Raw genomic sequence first — 15,109 nt, 5'->3', positions numbered from 1 at the left:
CTCGCGTTGCCACCGAGCATCTATAAAAATGGAAGACATAGGAATGTCACTTCCAAATCCAAAATAAGAGTGTGAACTAAAAAAAAAAAAAAGTGTTAATTTCAGACATGGATCTTGAGGACATTATTTACATTAGTCCAGATTTTTGAGACTCTTCTTACTGTTTCAGGATTTGTTCAGGTATTTTGGAGAGAGTCCTCAAAATTCAGGATGATTTTAACAATTGCCCCCATCCCCTCCACCCGAGGCACCAAAAGCAGGGAGGGAGGGAGGAAGAGAGTGGAAACTCCATTGGCAGATCTAAAATGTTTACAATTTTAAAATCTGTTTAATGTTGTTATTTTATGTGCTTAAAGTATATTGATCACTGTATGGCATCTGCAACTAGTGCTGACTAAAATAAGACTAAATAAACATCCCTTTAAACATCTGCTATGGTTAATGTCTGTCTCTGTGTTATGGCATCTGACTCAAATGTTCTTTCCCGGATAAGGAACATGATGCCTTAAATGTCTTACTAGAAAAAAATTGATATACAATAACGCTCTATCCAAAAAAGCAAACTGATTTTGATACTGCTACTGGCAGCAAAATTTCTGATTGCTTCATTCTGGAAAAAAGCTAAGAGGCCTTCCATTGGGCAGTGGTATGAGGAGGTATGGAACCTTTTAATTCTAGATAAGGTATCTTCACAACTCAAAGTAGCAAATAACTTATCTTACTCTACAAACTTTTAAAATAGATAGCTGCCTTTTGTAGAATATGTGGAGAAGGAGACATCACTAAGTAAACGATGCCCACAAAACTATTGTATGATTTGCATTTATGAAGTTCTGCTGAGTGATACAACAAATACAACAAATGGTATCATTTCTGTAAAAAGCACCAATGTATAATAGACCAAATATTGGAACATACAAGTATGTTTAACCTTCCATTGTTGTATTGTTGTTGTTGTTGTTGTTATAAACTGAACTTAAAATAAAAAGGTAAAGGTCCCCTGTGCAAGCACCGGGTCATTCCTGACTCATGGGGAGACGTCACATCCCGACGTTTTCTAGGCAGACTTTGTTTGTGGGGTGGTTTGCCGTTGCCTTCCCCAGTCATCTTCCCTTTACCCCCAGCAAGCTGGGTACTCATTTGACCGACCTCGGAAGGATGGAAGGCTGAGTCAACCTTGAGCCGGCTACCTGAAACTGACTTCTGTCGGGATCGAACTCAGGTCGTGAGCAGAGCTTTTGACTGCAGTACTGCAGCTTAACACTCTGCGCCACGGGGCTCCTACACTTAAAATAAAGAGTTATTAATAAAAAGAAATGAAGGGGGGACTGACTGTGGTATGTATGCTCTGCACACGTCAGATATATTATTTGGCCACAGTGACAAATGCCTTAGTAATGTCCAGAGTAGACTACCACAACATGCTCTGCATGTATGGTTGCCAATCTCCAGGTAGTAGCTGGAGATCTCCTGCTATTACAACTAATATCCAGGTGATAGAAATCAGCCTTTGAGACAAAACTGAAAATGTTCTTCTTCCATGTTCTTTGTTTTATGATTCTCTTGAACAACCTGGGGGGGTGGGGCGCTGTATTGACTGATCCATTCTACTTTTTGGTCTGAGGAAAATTCAAGGTCAAATAAAGGTCCAATTCAAGGATATTGTTGCTTGGTAATTATCTTTTTGTTTTAAAGTCACACATTTTTCTCATCAAACAGGTGTTCGTAGAAGCGCTCCCATCGTAAACACACACTTTTTTTATTGACACACAATTTCACACAATACCATCAAATAGGCCAGTGGAGTCACAAATTTTCTCCCATTAAAGTCTCCGATTCCCCTGCCATAAACAACTATCTCAACAGCTGGCACAGTGCCCTAAGCAGTACCTGTTTACAGCTGTGTCATTATTAAGCTTTTGTCTTGCAGATTTTCTGCCACTGGGAAATCCCAGCAAAATCACAGCCCTTTTGTTCCTTCTTGAGCATAGGATTGTTGGCATGTGACAGTTCCTGTTGCTACCGGCATTATTTCTCATTATCTTTGCTAACCTTGACCTCTATGTTGTATATTTAAATCAAACAAAGCAGACAATTAATCTATATGAACAACAGAAGGAATTGTGATTCTTATTATTCCTAGTGTAATATCAGAGGCACTAAACGCTGGCCAAAGTAATACGTTCAGAGTCAAGAGCACAGGATAGACACATCTAATAGCCTGCTTCTATGTGAAGGCAGGCCGAACAGATGATGCCATGAGTCTTTATGGCCAGTAGTGCATTAATATGAGAAGATCCCACTCTTTGGTGCTATACATTAATTACTTGCATGGCATATTTTTAAAGAAGGCACCAGTGAGTGGCCAGCCCTATTGCCAGACCAGTAAGTGGCCAAAATTGATCTTCCCCTTCATTAAAGTACAGTAGTTAGAGTGTCGAACCAGAATCTGTGACACTTATGTTCAAATCCACACTCTGCAATATAGGTTTGGTGTGTGACCTTGGGACAGTCACTGTCTCAGCTTAGCAGGGTTGTTGTAAGGGAAAAAATGAAGCAGGGAGAATGATATTGCCAGCTGCTTTGGGTCTCTATTGGGAGAAAAGTGGGATATAATTATCCAAATAAATAAATAAGGAAAGAAGGAAGGAAGGAAGGAAGAAAGCTATGTGGAGTAGAATTAGCTGGTTGCCTCAAGGACCAAGTAGGAGTATTTTTGTTCTTCTAAAATTAGCTTGGAGAAGCTCCTTTTTCCGGTTGTGGCACACTTTTTGCGTGGGAGGCTATTAGGTTAAATAGCCCACGTTTAGTCTAGTTAGGCCCTACCTATGGAATATGCAGAATTAGTCTGTGTTAGGTATAGGGTTACCAGGTCCTTCTTTGCCACCGGTGGGAGGTTTTGGGGAAGGGCCTGAGAAGGATGGGGTTTGGAGAGGGGAGGGACTTCAATGCCATAGAGTCCAATGGCCAAAGCAGCCATTTTGTCCAAGTGAACTAATATCTATTGGCTGGAGATCTGTTGTAATAGCAGGAGATCTCCAGCTATTACCTGGAGGTTAAAAATAACAACAGCACCAGAGCTCAAATTAAACAAATTTACTGTATCGAGTGCAACCTCTTATATAAACACTTAAATTAGTTCAAAAAATATACATGAAGACAACCAACGTAAGTAAAGGAATACTATCCTGATTAATGTCCCTTGTTTTCCAGGAATAATTGCCAAATGCCTCTCCACACGGCAAGCTGCAGACAGATCCACTCAAGATAGATAGATAGATAGATAGATAGATAGATAGATAGATAGATAGATAGATAGATAGATAGATAGACAGACAGACAGACAGACAGACAGACAGACAGACAGACAGACAGACAGACAGACAGACAGACAGACAAGAACCCTAGGGGTCAGCTGGTCAATAACGGAGGTCTCTGTACCCAATGTTAAATGCTATTCGCACTATTTGTAATGAAATATTAGACGGAAATCAACTGAAGAAGCAATTTTATTTGCGAAACGTACACGAATCCAGAAGTGTCATTTTGGATTGGATTTTGGATTCTGATTTTGTTTGGATTATTCATGGACTGTGAGTGCGGAGCTGACAGGTGTAGTAACCTGGCTTTTTTATTTTGATTTTGGATTTGGGACTGCGGACTCTTTAGTGGATCTGTCTGCAGCTTGCCGTGTGGAGAGGCATTTGGCAATTATTCCTGGAAAACAAAGGACATTAATCAGGATAGTATTCCTTTACTTACCTTGGTTGTCTTCATGTGAATTTTTTGAACTAATTTAAGTGTTTATATAAAAGGTTGTACTCAGTACAGTAAATTTGTTTAATTTGAGCTCTGGTGCTGTTGTTATTTTTAACTAGCGTTTGTTCAGCACACGTATCAACTATTTAGAATTACCTGGAGGTTGGCAACTGTAGTTAGGTATTTTTCAAATTAATTACATCAGCAAACACATTGAGGCATCTATGGCTGGCATGAGATCACCAAACTGTACACTTCAGGCTGACTAGCCCAAGTACCCAGAGAAGGAACTCTCTTGATGTTGAACATCATCATCTGAACTCATATATAGGGAATTGCGTGAATAAACAATATGCCTCAGCATATTATTCAATAACTAAAAAGTATTCATGTTATCAAGATTTTATTGTTCGCCCACTAATAGGTAGTTTCCACTTGCTGTACATTTTAAAGTTATTAGTTACAGTAGGCATTTTTGTAAAAGATGTGATCAAATGCATGCAAGCAAACCCAAATGTTTTTATTTCCATTTTGTTAGCCGTCCTTTCAGTTCAGATTGGCTGAATTCCCTGCATTTTATGAAAATAATAAAATTATGATGTGCTTCAGGTCAGCAATTAAAGAAGGAAATATAATTCTCTTTCTGGAATATGGGGTTTCCCAAAGGACACTGCAAATAATGGGCTCAAATGTAGGCTTGAGAAATATTGGTCACCTCAGTTCCAGTTCACAAATAATGATCATAATCCTACACGCGTGCACACACACACAAAAGACACTAAACGAACAGGCGAATGTTATGACAAAAAGAAAGTTACTGGTCCATAATTTAAAAAAGTATTTTGGTTCCACTCCAATCCTAATAGAGCAGTGCAATGACCCTTTGGGGAATGAATTGCCCCCTCTCACCTTTAACCAATCATCTACATCTACAATGGATCCTTATTTCAAAATGCAGGTATGAAAAGTCCTTTTTATCAAATATTCCTGCACAGCAAAAGCTGGCATAAAGGACTCTAACCAAGCCCTGTCACCAAATTGCCAGCTTTCAATATGCAGGGAGAGCTCATCATTTAATTTTCCACCTACACTTTGAAGTGAGCCTGTTCAAGGAACTACAACTTGCTTTCATCCTTATAATTGGGAAACCTGCTCTTCCAAGTCTTCTAATTGTGTAGAATCTACCTGATACCAATACATATATAGATTCAGATGTTCCAATGAACACATATAGGATGGGGCAGAACTTGCCACTGCAGGGTCCCCCATAGACACATGAATGTTCATTGTGCACACATATCTGGGAAAGACTATATGTGTGTGTGTATCAGACTTGTTCTTTATAACTTGCCATATGAAAAGGCTCAACTAATTATAATAGAAAATAACTCACATGCAGGATCTAAATAGTGCAAAACAAATATTCACAATCCCATATTAGATGCCATACCTGTAATTGCCAAGATAAACTCCATCTGGATTAAGCATAGGTGCTATCTTGAAGACCAGATGATCTCGCAGTACTTTGGCAATTGGATGTGGGCTAACAAGAAAATCAATTATACCTAGGAGAAGCAAGGAAAATATTAATTTCCAATTGTTATAAAAGAGAATTTTTATAAAATATGTTAAATTTCAGGATGTCGTTTACTAAACTTCACAATAGTGAAACATTATTGGATAATATGTACCAAGTAAATATGTTTTCCATACACCATTACACTCATGACAGACATCTAGATAGGGTTGCCTCTTCGCCACTGGCGGGAGTTTTTTTGGGGCAGACCCTGAGGAGGGTGGGGTTTGGGAGGGGAGGGACTTTAATGCCAATGAGTCCAATTGTCAAAGCGGCCATTTTCTCCAGGTGAACTGATCTCTATCGGCTGGAGATCAGTTGTAATAGCAGGAGATCTCCAGCTAGTATCTGGTGGTTGGCAACCCTACATCTAGAGCTAAGATGAGAGAAATAAACACTATATGAATCATTTAAAATTACGTTGAATAAAACTATGTGGGATACTAAAACAATTTCACCCCTAAATGGATAACCAGCTGTTTTGGAAAGCCTTCCCCCTCTTTTCCTTTACAACCCAGTCGATATTTAGTGTTAAATATGGGTAGGTAACCTTTTTGGTCCAAGTGCCCGAACCCCACAACTTCTGCCTGTACAGATACTGATGTGCTAGTAAGCAAACTGAGAGGCATATTATGAGGACTGTACTTGATCTGGCACACTAGGAGCACACTGAGCCCCAACAGCCCTGCCAGTGTCTCAAGGGCTTGCCTTGGTCCCTTGAACAAAATGGTCTGGTGTGCTTCAGCTTGGGATGCTTTTCAGGGATTCCCAAACCCTGCGTTAAACTAATATGTACTCATGGAAGCACTTTTGAAAAGTCAATTGACACAACTATACCATATGGCAATGAAAGTGATTCAAACTAATGCGAGCTCAAAATTGATCAGTTTGGGCATAAAAATCTTATGCTTTCAATACCAATAGATCTAAGTAGTTACAGTGGCAGAAATGGAGGGGGGATGAAGCAAATTCTATGGGGGCACAATTTTACACAATGAAACACTCACATGTTGCTGCCATTTTTCTTTCTATTTCTGTGAATCTATGCCACTTTTTAAAAAAACAGTGTTTCCCAAAAAAATTTCTTATAAAATTTCATTGAGAAATGTCAAGAGTATTTGACTATATTTCCTGGCTGAAACCAAACTAGAATCCCACCAAGCTGTTTAGCATATTAATTTACAAAACTGTCTTATACCCTGCCCCTCGACAGGAATCATATACGAGGAAATCAATGCTTGTAAGGGGAAGCAGGCATGAGCATGCTGGCCCCACTCCCACCTTCACGCAACCATCTACTGAGTACAGTCTACATACGTAGGAAGTACACAGCCATAGGCTCAGTCCCTGTGATTGGGAATGCAGCTTTTTCCAATGTTGCTGATCATGGGGATGGAGCCACACATGTACACTTCCTACATGAGTAGAGTTGCCAGCTCCGAGTTGGGGGATACCTGGAGATTTTTGGGGTGCAGCCTAAGGAGGGCAGGGTTTGGGGAGGGGAGGGACTTCAATGCCAGAGTCCAATTACCAAAGTAGCCATTTTCTCCAGGTGAACTGATCTCTATCAGCTGGAGATCAGTTGCAATAGCAGGAGATCTCCAGCTTGTACCTGGAGGTTGGCAGCCCTATACTCGAGTATATTCCATTATCATGGGTTGGTAATTCTGCACAGGCTATGTGGGGCCAGTGGGGCCACTCCCCCGTAGCTGAACTGATTTAAATACATGTTAATGTTATCAGAAATAGAAAGAGCTTTCTCAACAACTGCTGCCTGCGGTCTTTTAGCTGCAGATGCCAGGGGATCTGAGATGTTTGGCTTACAAAGCATGTGCCATACAACTAAATCAGAGCCCTTATTCTTTCTTGTGCTAGCCACACACACACCCAAATACAAGGGATATGTTGTTACTATTATTCAGATGTATTATTTCTAGAAGTGCTAGGCACTGTACAGAAGTACAATGGCCCATCCTGCCCATAAATCAGCAAAGAGAAAACAGAGATCTCTGGAAACTGAGCAGAAAATAAAATGTTGACAGTTTAGGGAAACAGTAGGAAATAATTTAAAAGTTTTTTTTAAAAAGAAAACTGTGTCACGGCATTCTTTAAAATGTTTATAGCAAGATTCAAAGGCAAATCTCAGCTCTAAAACCAAGATATAAAAATCTGTATTGATGATAAAAGAAATGCAAATATAACTTGCTTTATATGTGTATGCATGCCTCATGATAAAATTACTATGAAGAGTCAGCCAATCAATAAAATTACCTCAGAAGTTTTCTTTCACATCAAAATGATGGCCTCCAGATCAATAAAGTTTTAAATAAAATAGCCCAGACTTTTTAAAACCTAAGAAACTTGTTCCTTGGGTTAATAAATCAATGCAACCTAAAATTTACATCTTTTACAATCAGCAAGAGACATCTACGATTTCATTATGCTGAGGTTAAGAAACTAGCAGAAACCAAAGACTGTTTAATATAATTTACTTGAAGGCAGATACTGCGATACAACAGATGCCCTAATTTATTTGTTGGGGCCTTGTATTAAAATAACACTGTGCTGGTAAACAGGAAGACTAATGATGCCAGTCACCCTTGTTAGAGGCTAATAATTGCTTAATTTGTCCACTAATTGACCTATGCTACTGTTGAGGCGTTGGACCGTGTTGCTAGGCTGAAAGAAAACAAGACCACTGTAACGTTACCTCTGAGAATGACTTCTGGAAATGGAACTACTTGTTGCAGTATATTTTCTATTCACAGATGAACAGAGTAATTGGCCTGCCAATTAGTATGCTATTAAAGAAAATAACTGTATTCCCATAGATTTGTTTGGAGTTTGGAAGTAGTATTATACTCCGGGTCAAATGGAATTATCAACCAACTCAACAATGAAATATGGTGTTTTTTTCAAAGGCCACGGTGAAAGACTAAAATCACAAACTAGAATTAATTTTTGAATGTAGAAGCCTTGATGTATTAACAAAGCTGTGCTAACCTGAAAAGCTTGTTTACATGGATCTGCTCCCTCCACTGGAAAGAAATAGTAACCACTATTTTCAAACTACCACTAAATGGAGCCAATACAGCCGTTTTGTTGCTATCTCAAAGTCACGCTAATTTCTGGCCTATATTAGAACAAATACTCATCTTTCTTTCTAAGCTATCCTCCTTGCTCAAGCTCTGTTAAGAATATTACTATTCAAACTATCCTTATCTGATCAGAGGATAGGACTTGCAATAATGGGTTTAAATTATGGGTGGAAAGGTACTGGTTGGATATTAGGGTTTTTATTTTTTTAATAGTAGCAGCCCATTCCTGAGGCTGGGGGTTTCAGGTAGCCGCCTCAAGGTTGACTCAGCCTTCTATCCTTCCAAGGTCGGTAAAATGAGGACCCAGCTTGCTGGGGGTAAAGGGAAGATGACTGGGGAAGGCACTGGCAAACCACTCTGTATACAAAGTCTGCCTAGTAAACGTCAGGATGTGACGTCACCCCATGGATCAGGAATGACCCGGTGCTTGCACAGGGGACCTTTACCTTTACCTAACAAGTGTTAGCTCAAAACCTTTAACAAACTTTCATAAACTTTATCTAAGCTCTTTAGTATGTGCCACTGCATCTGTTCACAAGATTCATTATTTAATCATGATATCTTCTCTCTGCTTTTCTTCTACTGATGCCTTTTTCCTCTTGACCAAATGTAGACTATAGAATATCTCAGATAAAAGACCATGTCTTTAGTTCCTCTACTCCATCACAGAAATTGATTGTGATGCTAATAATTAAATATTCAGTACTCAGCATACCTATTATGTTTAAACCCAGACAACCTTCCACCTTAACCCTATTACTTGGAAAGACAATGGTTTCCATACTGAAGCCGAATATGTGGATAATGCCAGTCTTAAATACAGTTTGCTTTGCAACGTGTACCTAACACTGCACATGAGCACATGGCTGACCAAGGTAATTATTCAATAACCTCTTCCCCCAAAGCTTTCAGAAAGAATGTTGATAAATGAGCCATGCTTGCTTGTGTAATGGATATCGACAAGATCAAGCATCATCCTGTCACAGGAATTCTTTCTAGAAGGAATTGTTGCCTAAATTAATCCATAATGGATTATCATAGTGGATGCTTGCACTCTGTGTTTCTGGAGTGGGGAAAACATTTACATGATACCAAGGCTTTGTTTTAAAAACATGATTACAAATTCAAAGAAATAAAATAAATGGTATGAGAAAAATGATCCATGGGATGCTCAAGTTCAATTTCAACATTTAAAAATCCTTCTTTAGTTTAACATCCAAAAATATATTTTAAATGCCTGTAATATTTTAGGGGACTATATTGCCCATTCCTTTTGGAGAAACATATTTAGAGTCACATTTAAGATGAGAGCTTGGAAAGAAGGCGGCTGAGGGGAGACATGATCGAGGTCCATAAAATTATGCATGGTTTGGAGAGAGTGGACAGGGAGAGGTTTTTCTCCCTCTCCCATAATACTAGAACACCGGGTCATCTCCTAAAGCTGGAGGGTGAGAGATTCAAAACAGATAACAGGAAGTATTTTTTCACACAATGCATAGTTAAATTGTGGAACTCCCTGCCCCAGGTGATGTGGTGATGGCTGCCAGCTTGGAGGGCTTTAAGAGGGGAGTGTACATATTCATGGAGGAGAGGGGTATTCATGGCTATTATTTAGAATGGATACTAGTCATGCTGCATACCTATTCTCTCTAGTATCAGAGGAGCATGCCTATTATTTTGGGTGCGGTGGAGCACGGGCAGGATGGTGCTGCTGCAGTCATCTTGTTTGTGGCTTCCTGGAGGCACCTGGTTGGCCACTGTGTAAACTGACTACTGGACTTGATCGGCCTTGGTCTGATCCAGCAGGGCCTTTCTTATGTTCTTAGAGGCGGGGGTGAATGGCTGATGCCCCAACAGCCCAGGGTCGAGGAAGGGCGCTTCACAAAGGGCACTCGATGCCGTCTCTTTCTCACACACGCTCACTCGGCCTAAGAAGGGCAAGGTCTAAACTCGAGGGTTTGGGGCCAAGGACCATGGAACGGCAGAGGATCGGTGCCCTTCCAAGGCAGGCCCCTGTGCTCCCTGGCCATTTTACTCAGAAGTAGAGCTCCCAGGAACTTCCATCCATGATGGCTGGCAGCCTTAGGGGTGAGCGCTCAGGAGACCAAACCACTCGACTCTGCTTTCATGCAACCGAATGTATGGGGAGTTTTGCCTTGGATTTGCCGCTCTCTGGATGGTCTCTGGATGCACATTTTCCCCATCCGAATTCTCAAAACTCAACAATAAGCCTCCCTTGCAGAGTTTTGAGAATCTGGATGGGGAAAATTACATCTAAAGAGTGGCAAACCCAAGGCAAAACCTCCCATGCATAAATGGCTAAACACTCTCGCTTCCCTTCGCAGCATGCCAATCCGCACACATTGCTCTCCCCCCTTTTCAAGATTTCCATAGTTCCTTTGTTCTATTCTTTTACCAGGTTGGGGATGCACAGAATGCATGGTGGGGGAGGAAAGAAGGCCCCTGGCTTGTGCGCCTTGGCCGAATCTGGCCCCAGTGCATCAGGAGAGAGAGGAGGGAGGGCTCCTGGCTGGCATGCTGGTCCCAATCTGACCTGTGGTAGAGCTCCGGCCATCCAGTGCAAGAGGGTTGGCAGCCTTGGGGGCGAGTGCCCAGGAGAGCAGCCTGAGATGGGGAGGACTTTGGGCACCGTTTGCTCCAAGGTGGGCACTCCCTGCCCCAACCTTGGCACTGGGCACTGGGACCTCCTGGCAACCGGGCCTTGGCTGTTTCGCCCTGGCAGACCCAGAGCAGACTGGCCGCCCCTCTTCAGAGGGAGTTTTGCTTTGGATTTGCCACTCTCAGGATGCACATTTTCCCCATCAGAATTCTCAAAACTCAACAATAAGCCTCCAATGCTGAGTTTTGAGAATTTTGATAGGGAAAATGTGCATCTAAAGAGTGGCAACCCCAAGGCAAAACCTCCCGTGCATAAATGGCCAAACACTCTCCCTTCCCTTCGCAGCATGCTGATCCGTCCTGCCTCAGAGGGAGGCTGTCCCCCGGGCACGATCCCCTAAACAGACCCCCCCCCGCAAGAATGAATGACCGAGTTTGCTTAGGTTAGCAAAGCTGCAGCCCTCGCTCTCCGAAGAGCAAAGAGCGCTATCTGCAGCAGCTATGCGCTGCCTGGCACTCCTATGAAGACGAAACGCACACATCTCCAGCCAGAAGACTTCTGTGGAGGTGGAATGGCAGCCTGCGATACTTGTCGGTGCACAAAACTCCCCTTGTCCAATCACCGTTTGCGTGGGTGGGGAGTCACGGGAATGGGAGGTGACATTTGCCTGCAAGGGCGGGGAAAATAGATCCGAATCCAGGGAGTTTTCCATGGAACTCTGCAACAGAAAGGGTGGAGCAAAATCAAAGATCGCGCCAAAACAGGTTTGAGATGCTGCAGGGATGAAGCGAATTTTGTGCTCAAATCCGGAACAGCCATAAAAAACCAAAATTAGCAGCACGGCAAAACAACAGTGAAACTGCGGCAAACCTCCATAAAAAAATGACCTTAGACAAAATGTGATGAGGATCAGCAAGGAGGTAGAATCATACAAAATCACTCCTCCTTCTTGTGAAAATGAAAATGTATGTTCTACTGTGCACCTTACACCCACACAAGTGATTCAATTATACTGTGTATGCCATTCTCCTGGAAATGCCAATATTTGCTATTAGGGAGTAGAGTATCACTTAGAGCTGAGCACTGCTTATGAGCAAGGCAATTATAGGTAGGGAGGCAGGGAGGTTAGTACTGTATTTCTTGAAAAGGAAGATGAAACTGAATGTAAAGTGATCCCGTTAAAAATGTTATACACATAAATATTATTATTAGATGTAACTGTAAATTGAACATGAATGTAAGATGACCCCCCCTTTTGGGGGGAAAAACTAGTTCTTCATTTAAGTAAATACTGTATGAGGCAACCTGACGACTGTTGCCTTGCTCTGGCCTAACCCACCTGTGATGAACAAAGAGTTAATCTTTCGAAAGAAGCTCAGAGAAAGGGAGTGGGCAGAGCTAAGGAACTCACTGTCTCAGTTCTGAAGAAAGGAATTGATTTCTGTTATTGGTAACCTGTGTGTTCAGAAGAAGTGTTTGACCCTGGGAACCTGAGGATTCAGATTTGCCTAAACTGGTGTAAAACAAATCCCGTGGTGGGTCAGGCAGAGATTGGGAGGAAAAGGGCCCTTTCTTAGGTCACTGGAAGGGAATAAGCTTTGAGAAGGAGCTATTCCAAATACAGGGTGTTGTTAAGGGTTTACCGCTAAAGAAGTGGGGTATATCTATAGTGAGAACTGGAAGAGAGATTTGAGGAGAAATCTCCATACTTCTGATTCTCTGGGGAAGAGGGATTGCATGGTCTCCAACTTCCCTGATAGCTAGGCAGCAGAGTCTGAATAGAAACATCTATTCTGGGAACATAATGTTCTGGGAACTGAACTGAAACTGTGAACTGAATTTAAGAATTGTAATTCAGTACCATATAAGCCATCTATGATGCATGCCTTCTCTGAAGTGAAACTTATAAGACAGCTCTGGTTCTATGCTTTACCTAACTACAGTTTCCCCTACAAATCTATCCCTTGTATAGTGTTTAAATCTTTGTTCTCTGTCTGCTAACTTGAAAAAGTCTCTGGTGTCTCATTTCTTCTGAGGTAAAATAAGTAAAAGGGGACTAAGAAGGAGAAAAATTAAAACTCCAAATACACATTCTGGGAAACAAACAAGCAAGCTCTCTCCCCCTCAGCATACCCAAGAGGGATTGCAATTCCACCCTTACAAAAAATGAAAACTAGCTCCATCCATCCCAACCAAAATGGTGTCTCCAGACCATAAAGCAATTAAGATCAATAATAACTGGAACTTAGAACTGTATCATCATTTACACAGCATTCATGACAGCAAGAATAAAAGGTTGCATCTGCTCAGCAAATTTATTTTCTCTGCCACCTATTTTTAGCTTCTGTTTCCATGAAGACATTGACATGCTCATAATGAAATAGACCATTAGCTGTAGAGGTAAAGGGAATGAGAGAAAGGATTGAAGCTGGGTGTTCACGTTTATGGGCTGCTCAATTGAAGCCTGACCCAAGTCCCAAAGCTAAATTCAGGAATAATTTCTGCTTGAATGGTAAAGCCACTCACTTTGTAGCTTATCTGTAACAGTCAGTGTATATTCATTGCTTTCAGAGGTATTCTTGTATTAATTCATACTAGAAAGACAATATGGTGTAGCTGCTAAAGAGCCATCCTGGGATCAAGGTAACTTAGGCTCAATTCCCCACTGACCCATGAAACACACTGGGTAGCCTTCAGCCTGTCACTCTTTCAGCCTATCCTACCTGATGACAAAATGAAGAGGGGTAACCTTAGACAAGGAAGGGGACAACATTATTTATATAGATACCTTTTCGTGGGAGGGATGTGCTAAGAGACAGTTTTTCCTCAGCTAAATTCCAATCTTATACTTCTATATAGTACTTGCTCTAAATCTACCACATCAGATACTGAACTGGTGTTCTCAGCTGCTAAAAACAAGAATCTGCCTTGAACCCACAAATATGAGGAAACAAGAGCCATTATGTTCCCTATGTTCAAGAACTGCAGATACATGCTACTAACTAACTTGACTTCGAATAGCAGGAGAACATTTCCAGACACATAGAAGAAAACACCTATAAATCTACAGAAACTAACAATGCAATCCTAAACCAAGTTATGTTCTTGTAAACCCATTGAAGTCCATGGGTTTAGAAGGATGCAGCTCTTTTAAAGATTAAACTATAAGTATCGTAAACCATTTAAAATTCTTTGCAAGAGAGCACCAGCTGGAAAAGATAATTACATATGACAGGATAGGTGGTAGTCAATCAAGGGCAGATCAAGCAGCAAAGACAGGTGCATATGCTGCATGATATATATCTACTCATGATTCAATTTCAACTTGATGATCTTTTTAAAAAGGTGTAAATGAACTGACTGAACTTGTTAGAAAACTTGTTGCTAAGCAGGGTGTAACATATTTCTGATTGCTGTGTAAAGACCCTCCCATGATGCATTCCACTAAAAATGTTTTAGAAAAATCTGTTATTACCGTTTAATGTTGCTGTGGTGAACAAAGAGTTAATCTTTGAGATAAGCTCAGAGAAAGGGAGGGGCAGAGCTAAGGAACTCACTCTGTTCTGAAGAAAGGAATTATATTCTGATTTAGGTAACCTAGGTGATCAGTAGCTATGTATGACTCTGGGAACCTGAGGGTTCAGGTTTACCTAAGCTGGTGTGAAACAAATCCTGTGGAGTGACAGGCAGAGATTGGAAGGAAAGGGTCCCTTTCTCAGGTCACTGGAAAGGAGATATTCCAAATACAGGGTGTAGTTTGGGGTTTACTGCCACAAAAGTGGGATATAGCTATAGTGAGAACTGGAAAAGAGATTTGAGGAGAAATCTCCATACTTCTGTGTTTCTCTGGGGAAGAGAGATTGTATGGTCTCCAACTTCCCTGATGGCTAGGCAGCAGAGTCTGAATAGAAACATTCATAAGAAGTTCTGGGAACTGAACTGAATTTGTGAACTTAAGTTAAGAATTGTAATTCTGTAACAACTAAAGGGGACTAAGGAGAGAAATTAAATCTCCAAATAAACATTCTGGCAAACAAGTAAGCAGTCTCTCTCTCT

At 41.1% G+C, this 15,109-nt stretch overlaps 1 protein-coding gene across 1 annotated transcript in view; it reads right to left on the bottom strand.

Annotated features, from left to right (window-relative positions):
* The window catches only part of BEND5 (BEN domain containing 5), a 1,050,378-nt gene that overhangs the window by 216,736 nt on the left and 818,533 nt on the right, over positions 1-15,109 (bottom strand). Inside the window, exon 8 of the mRNA XM_056844383.1 lies at positions 5,210-5,324. Within this exon, the coding sequence (XP_056700361.1) occupies positions 5,210-5,324 (115 nt within the window). The remainder of the gene's footprint in view (positions 1-5,209; positions 5,325-15,109) is intronic.

This window comes from Euleptes europaea, chromosome 2 (genome assembly GCF_029931775.1).
Source record: "Euleptes europaea isolate rEulEur1 chromosome 2, rEulEur1.hap1, whole genome shotgun sequence".
In the NCBI taxonomy this organism is placed as follows: Eukaryota; Metazoa; Chordata; class Lepidosauria; order Squamata; family Sphaerodactylidae; genus Euleptes; species Euleptes europaea.
Note: the sequence above shows the minus strand (reverse complement) of the source record. Positions and strands in the feature narration are given on the sequence as shown.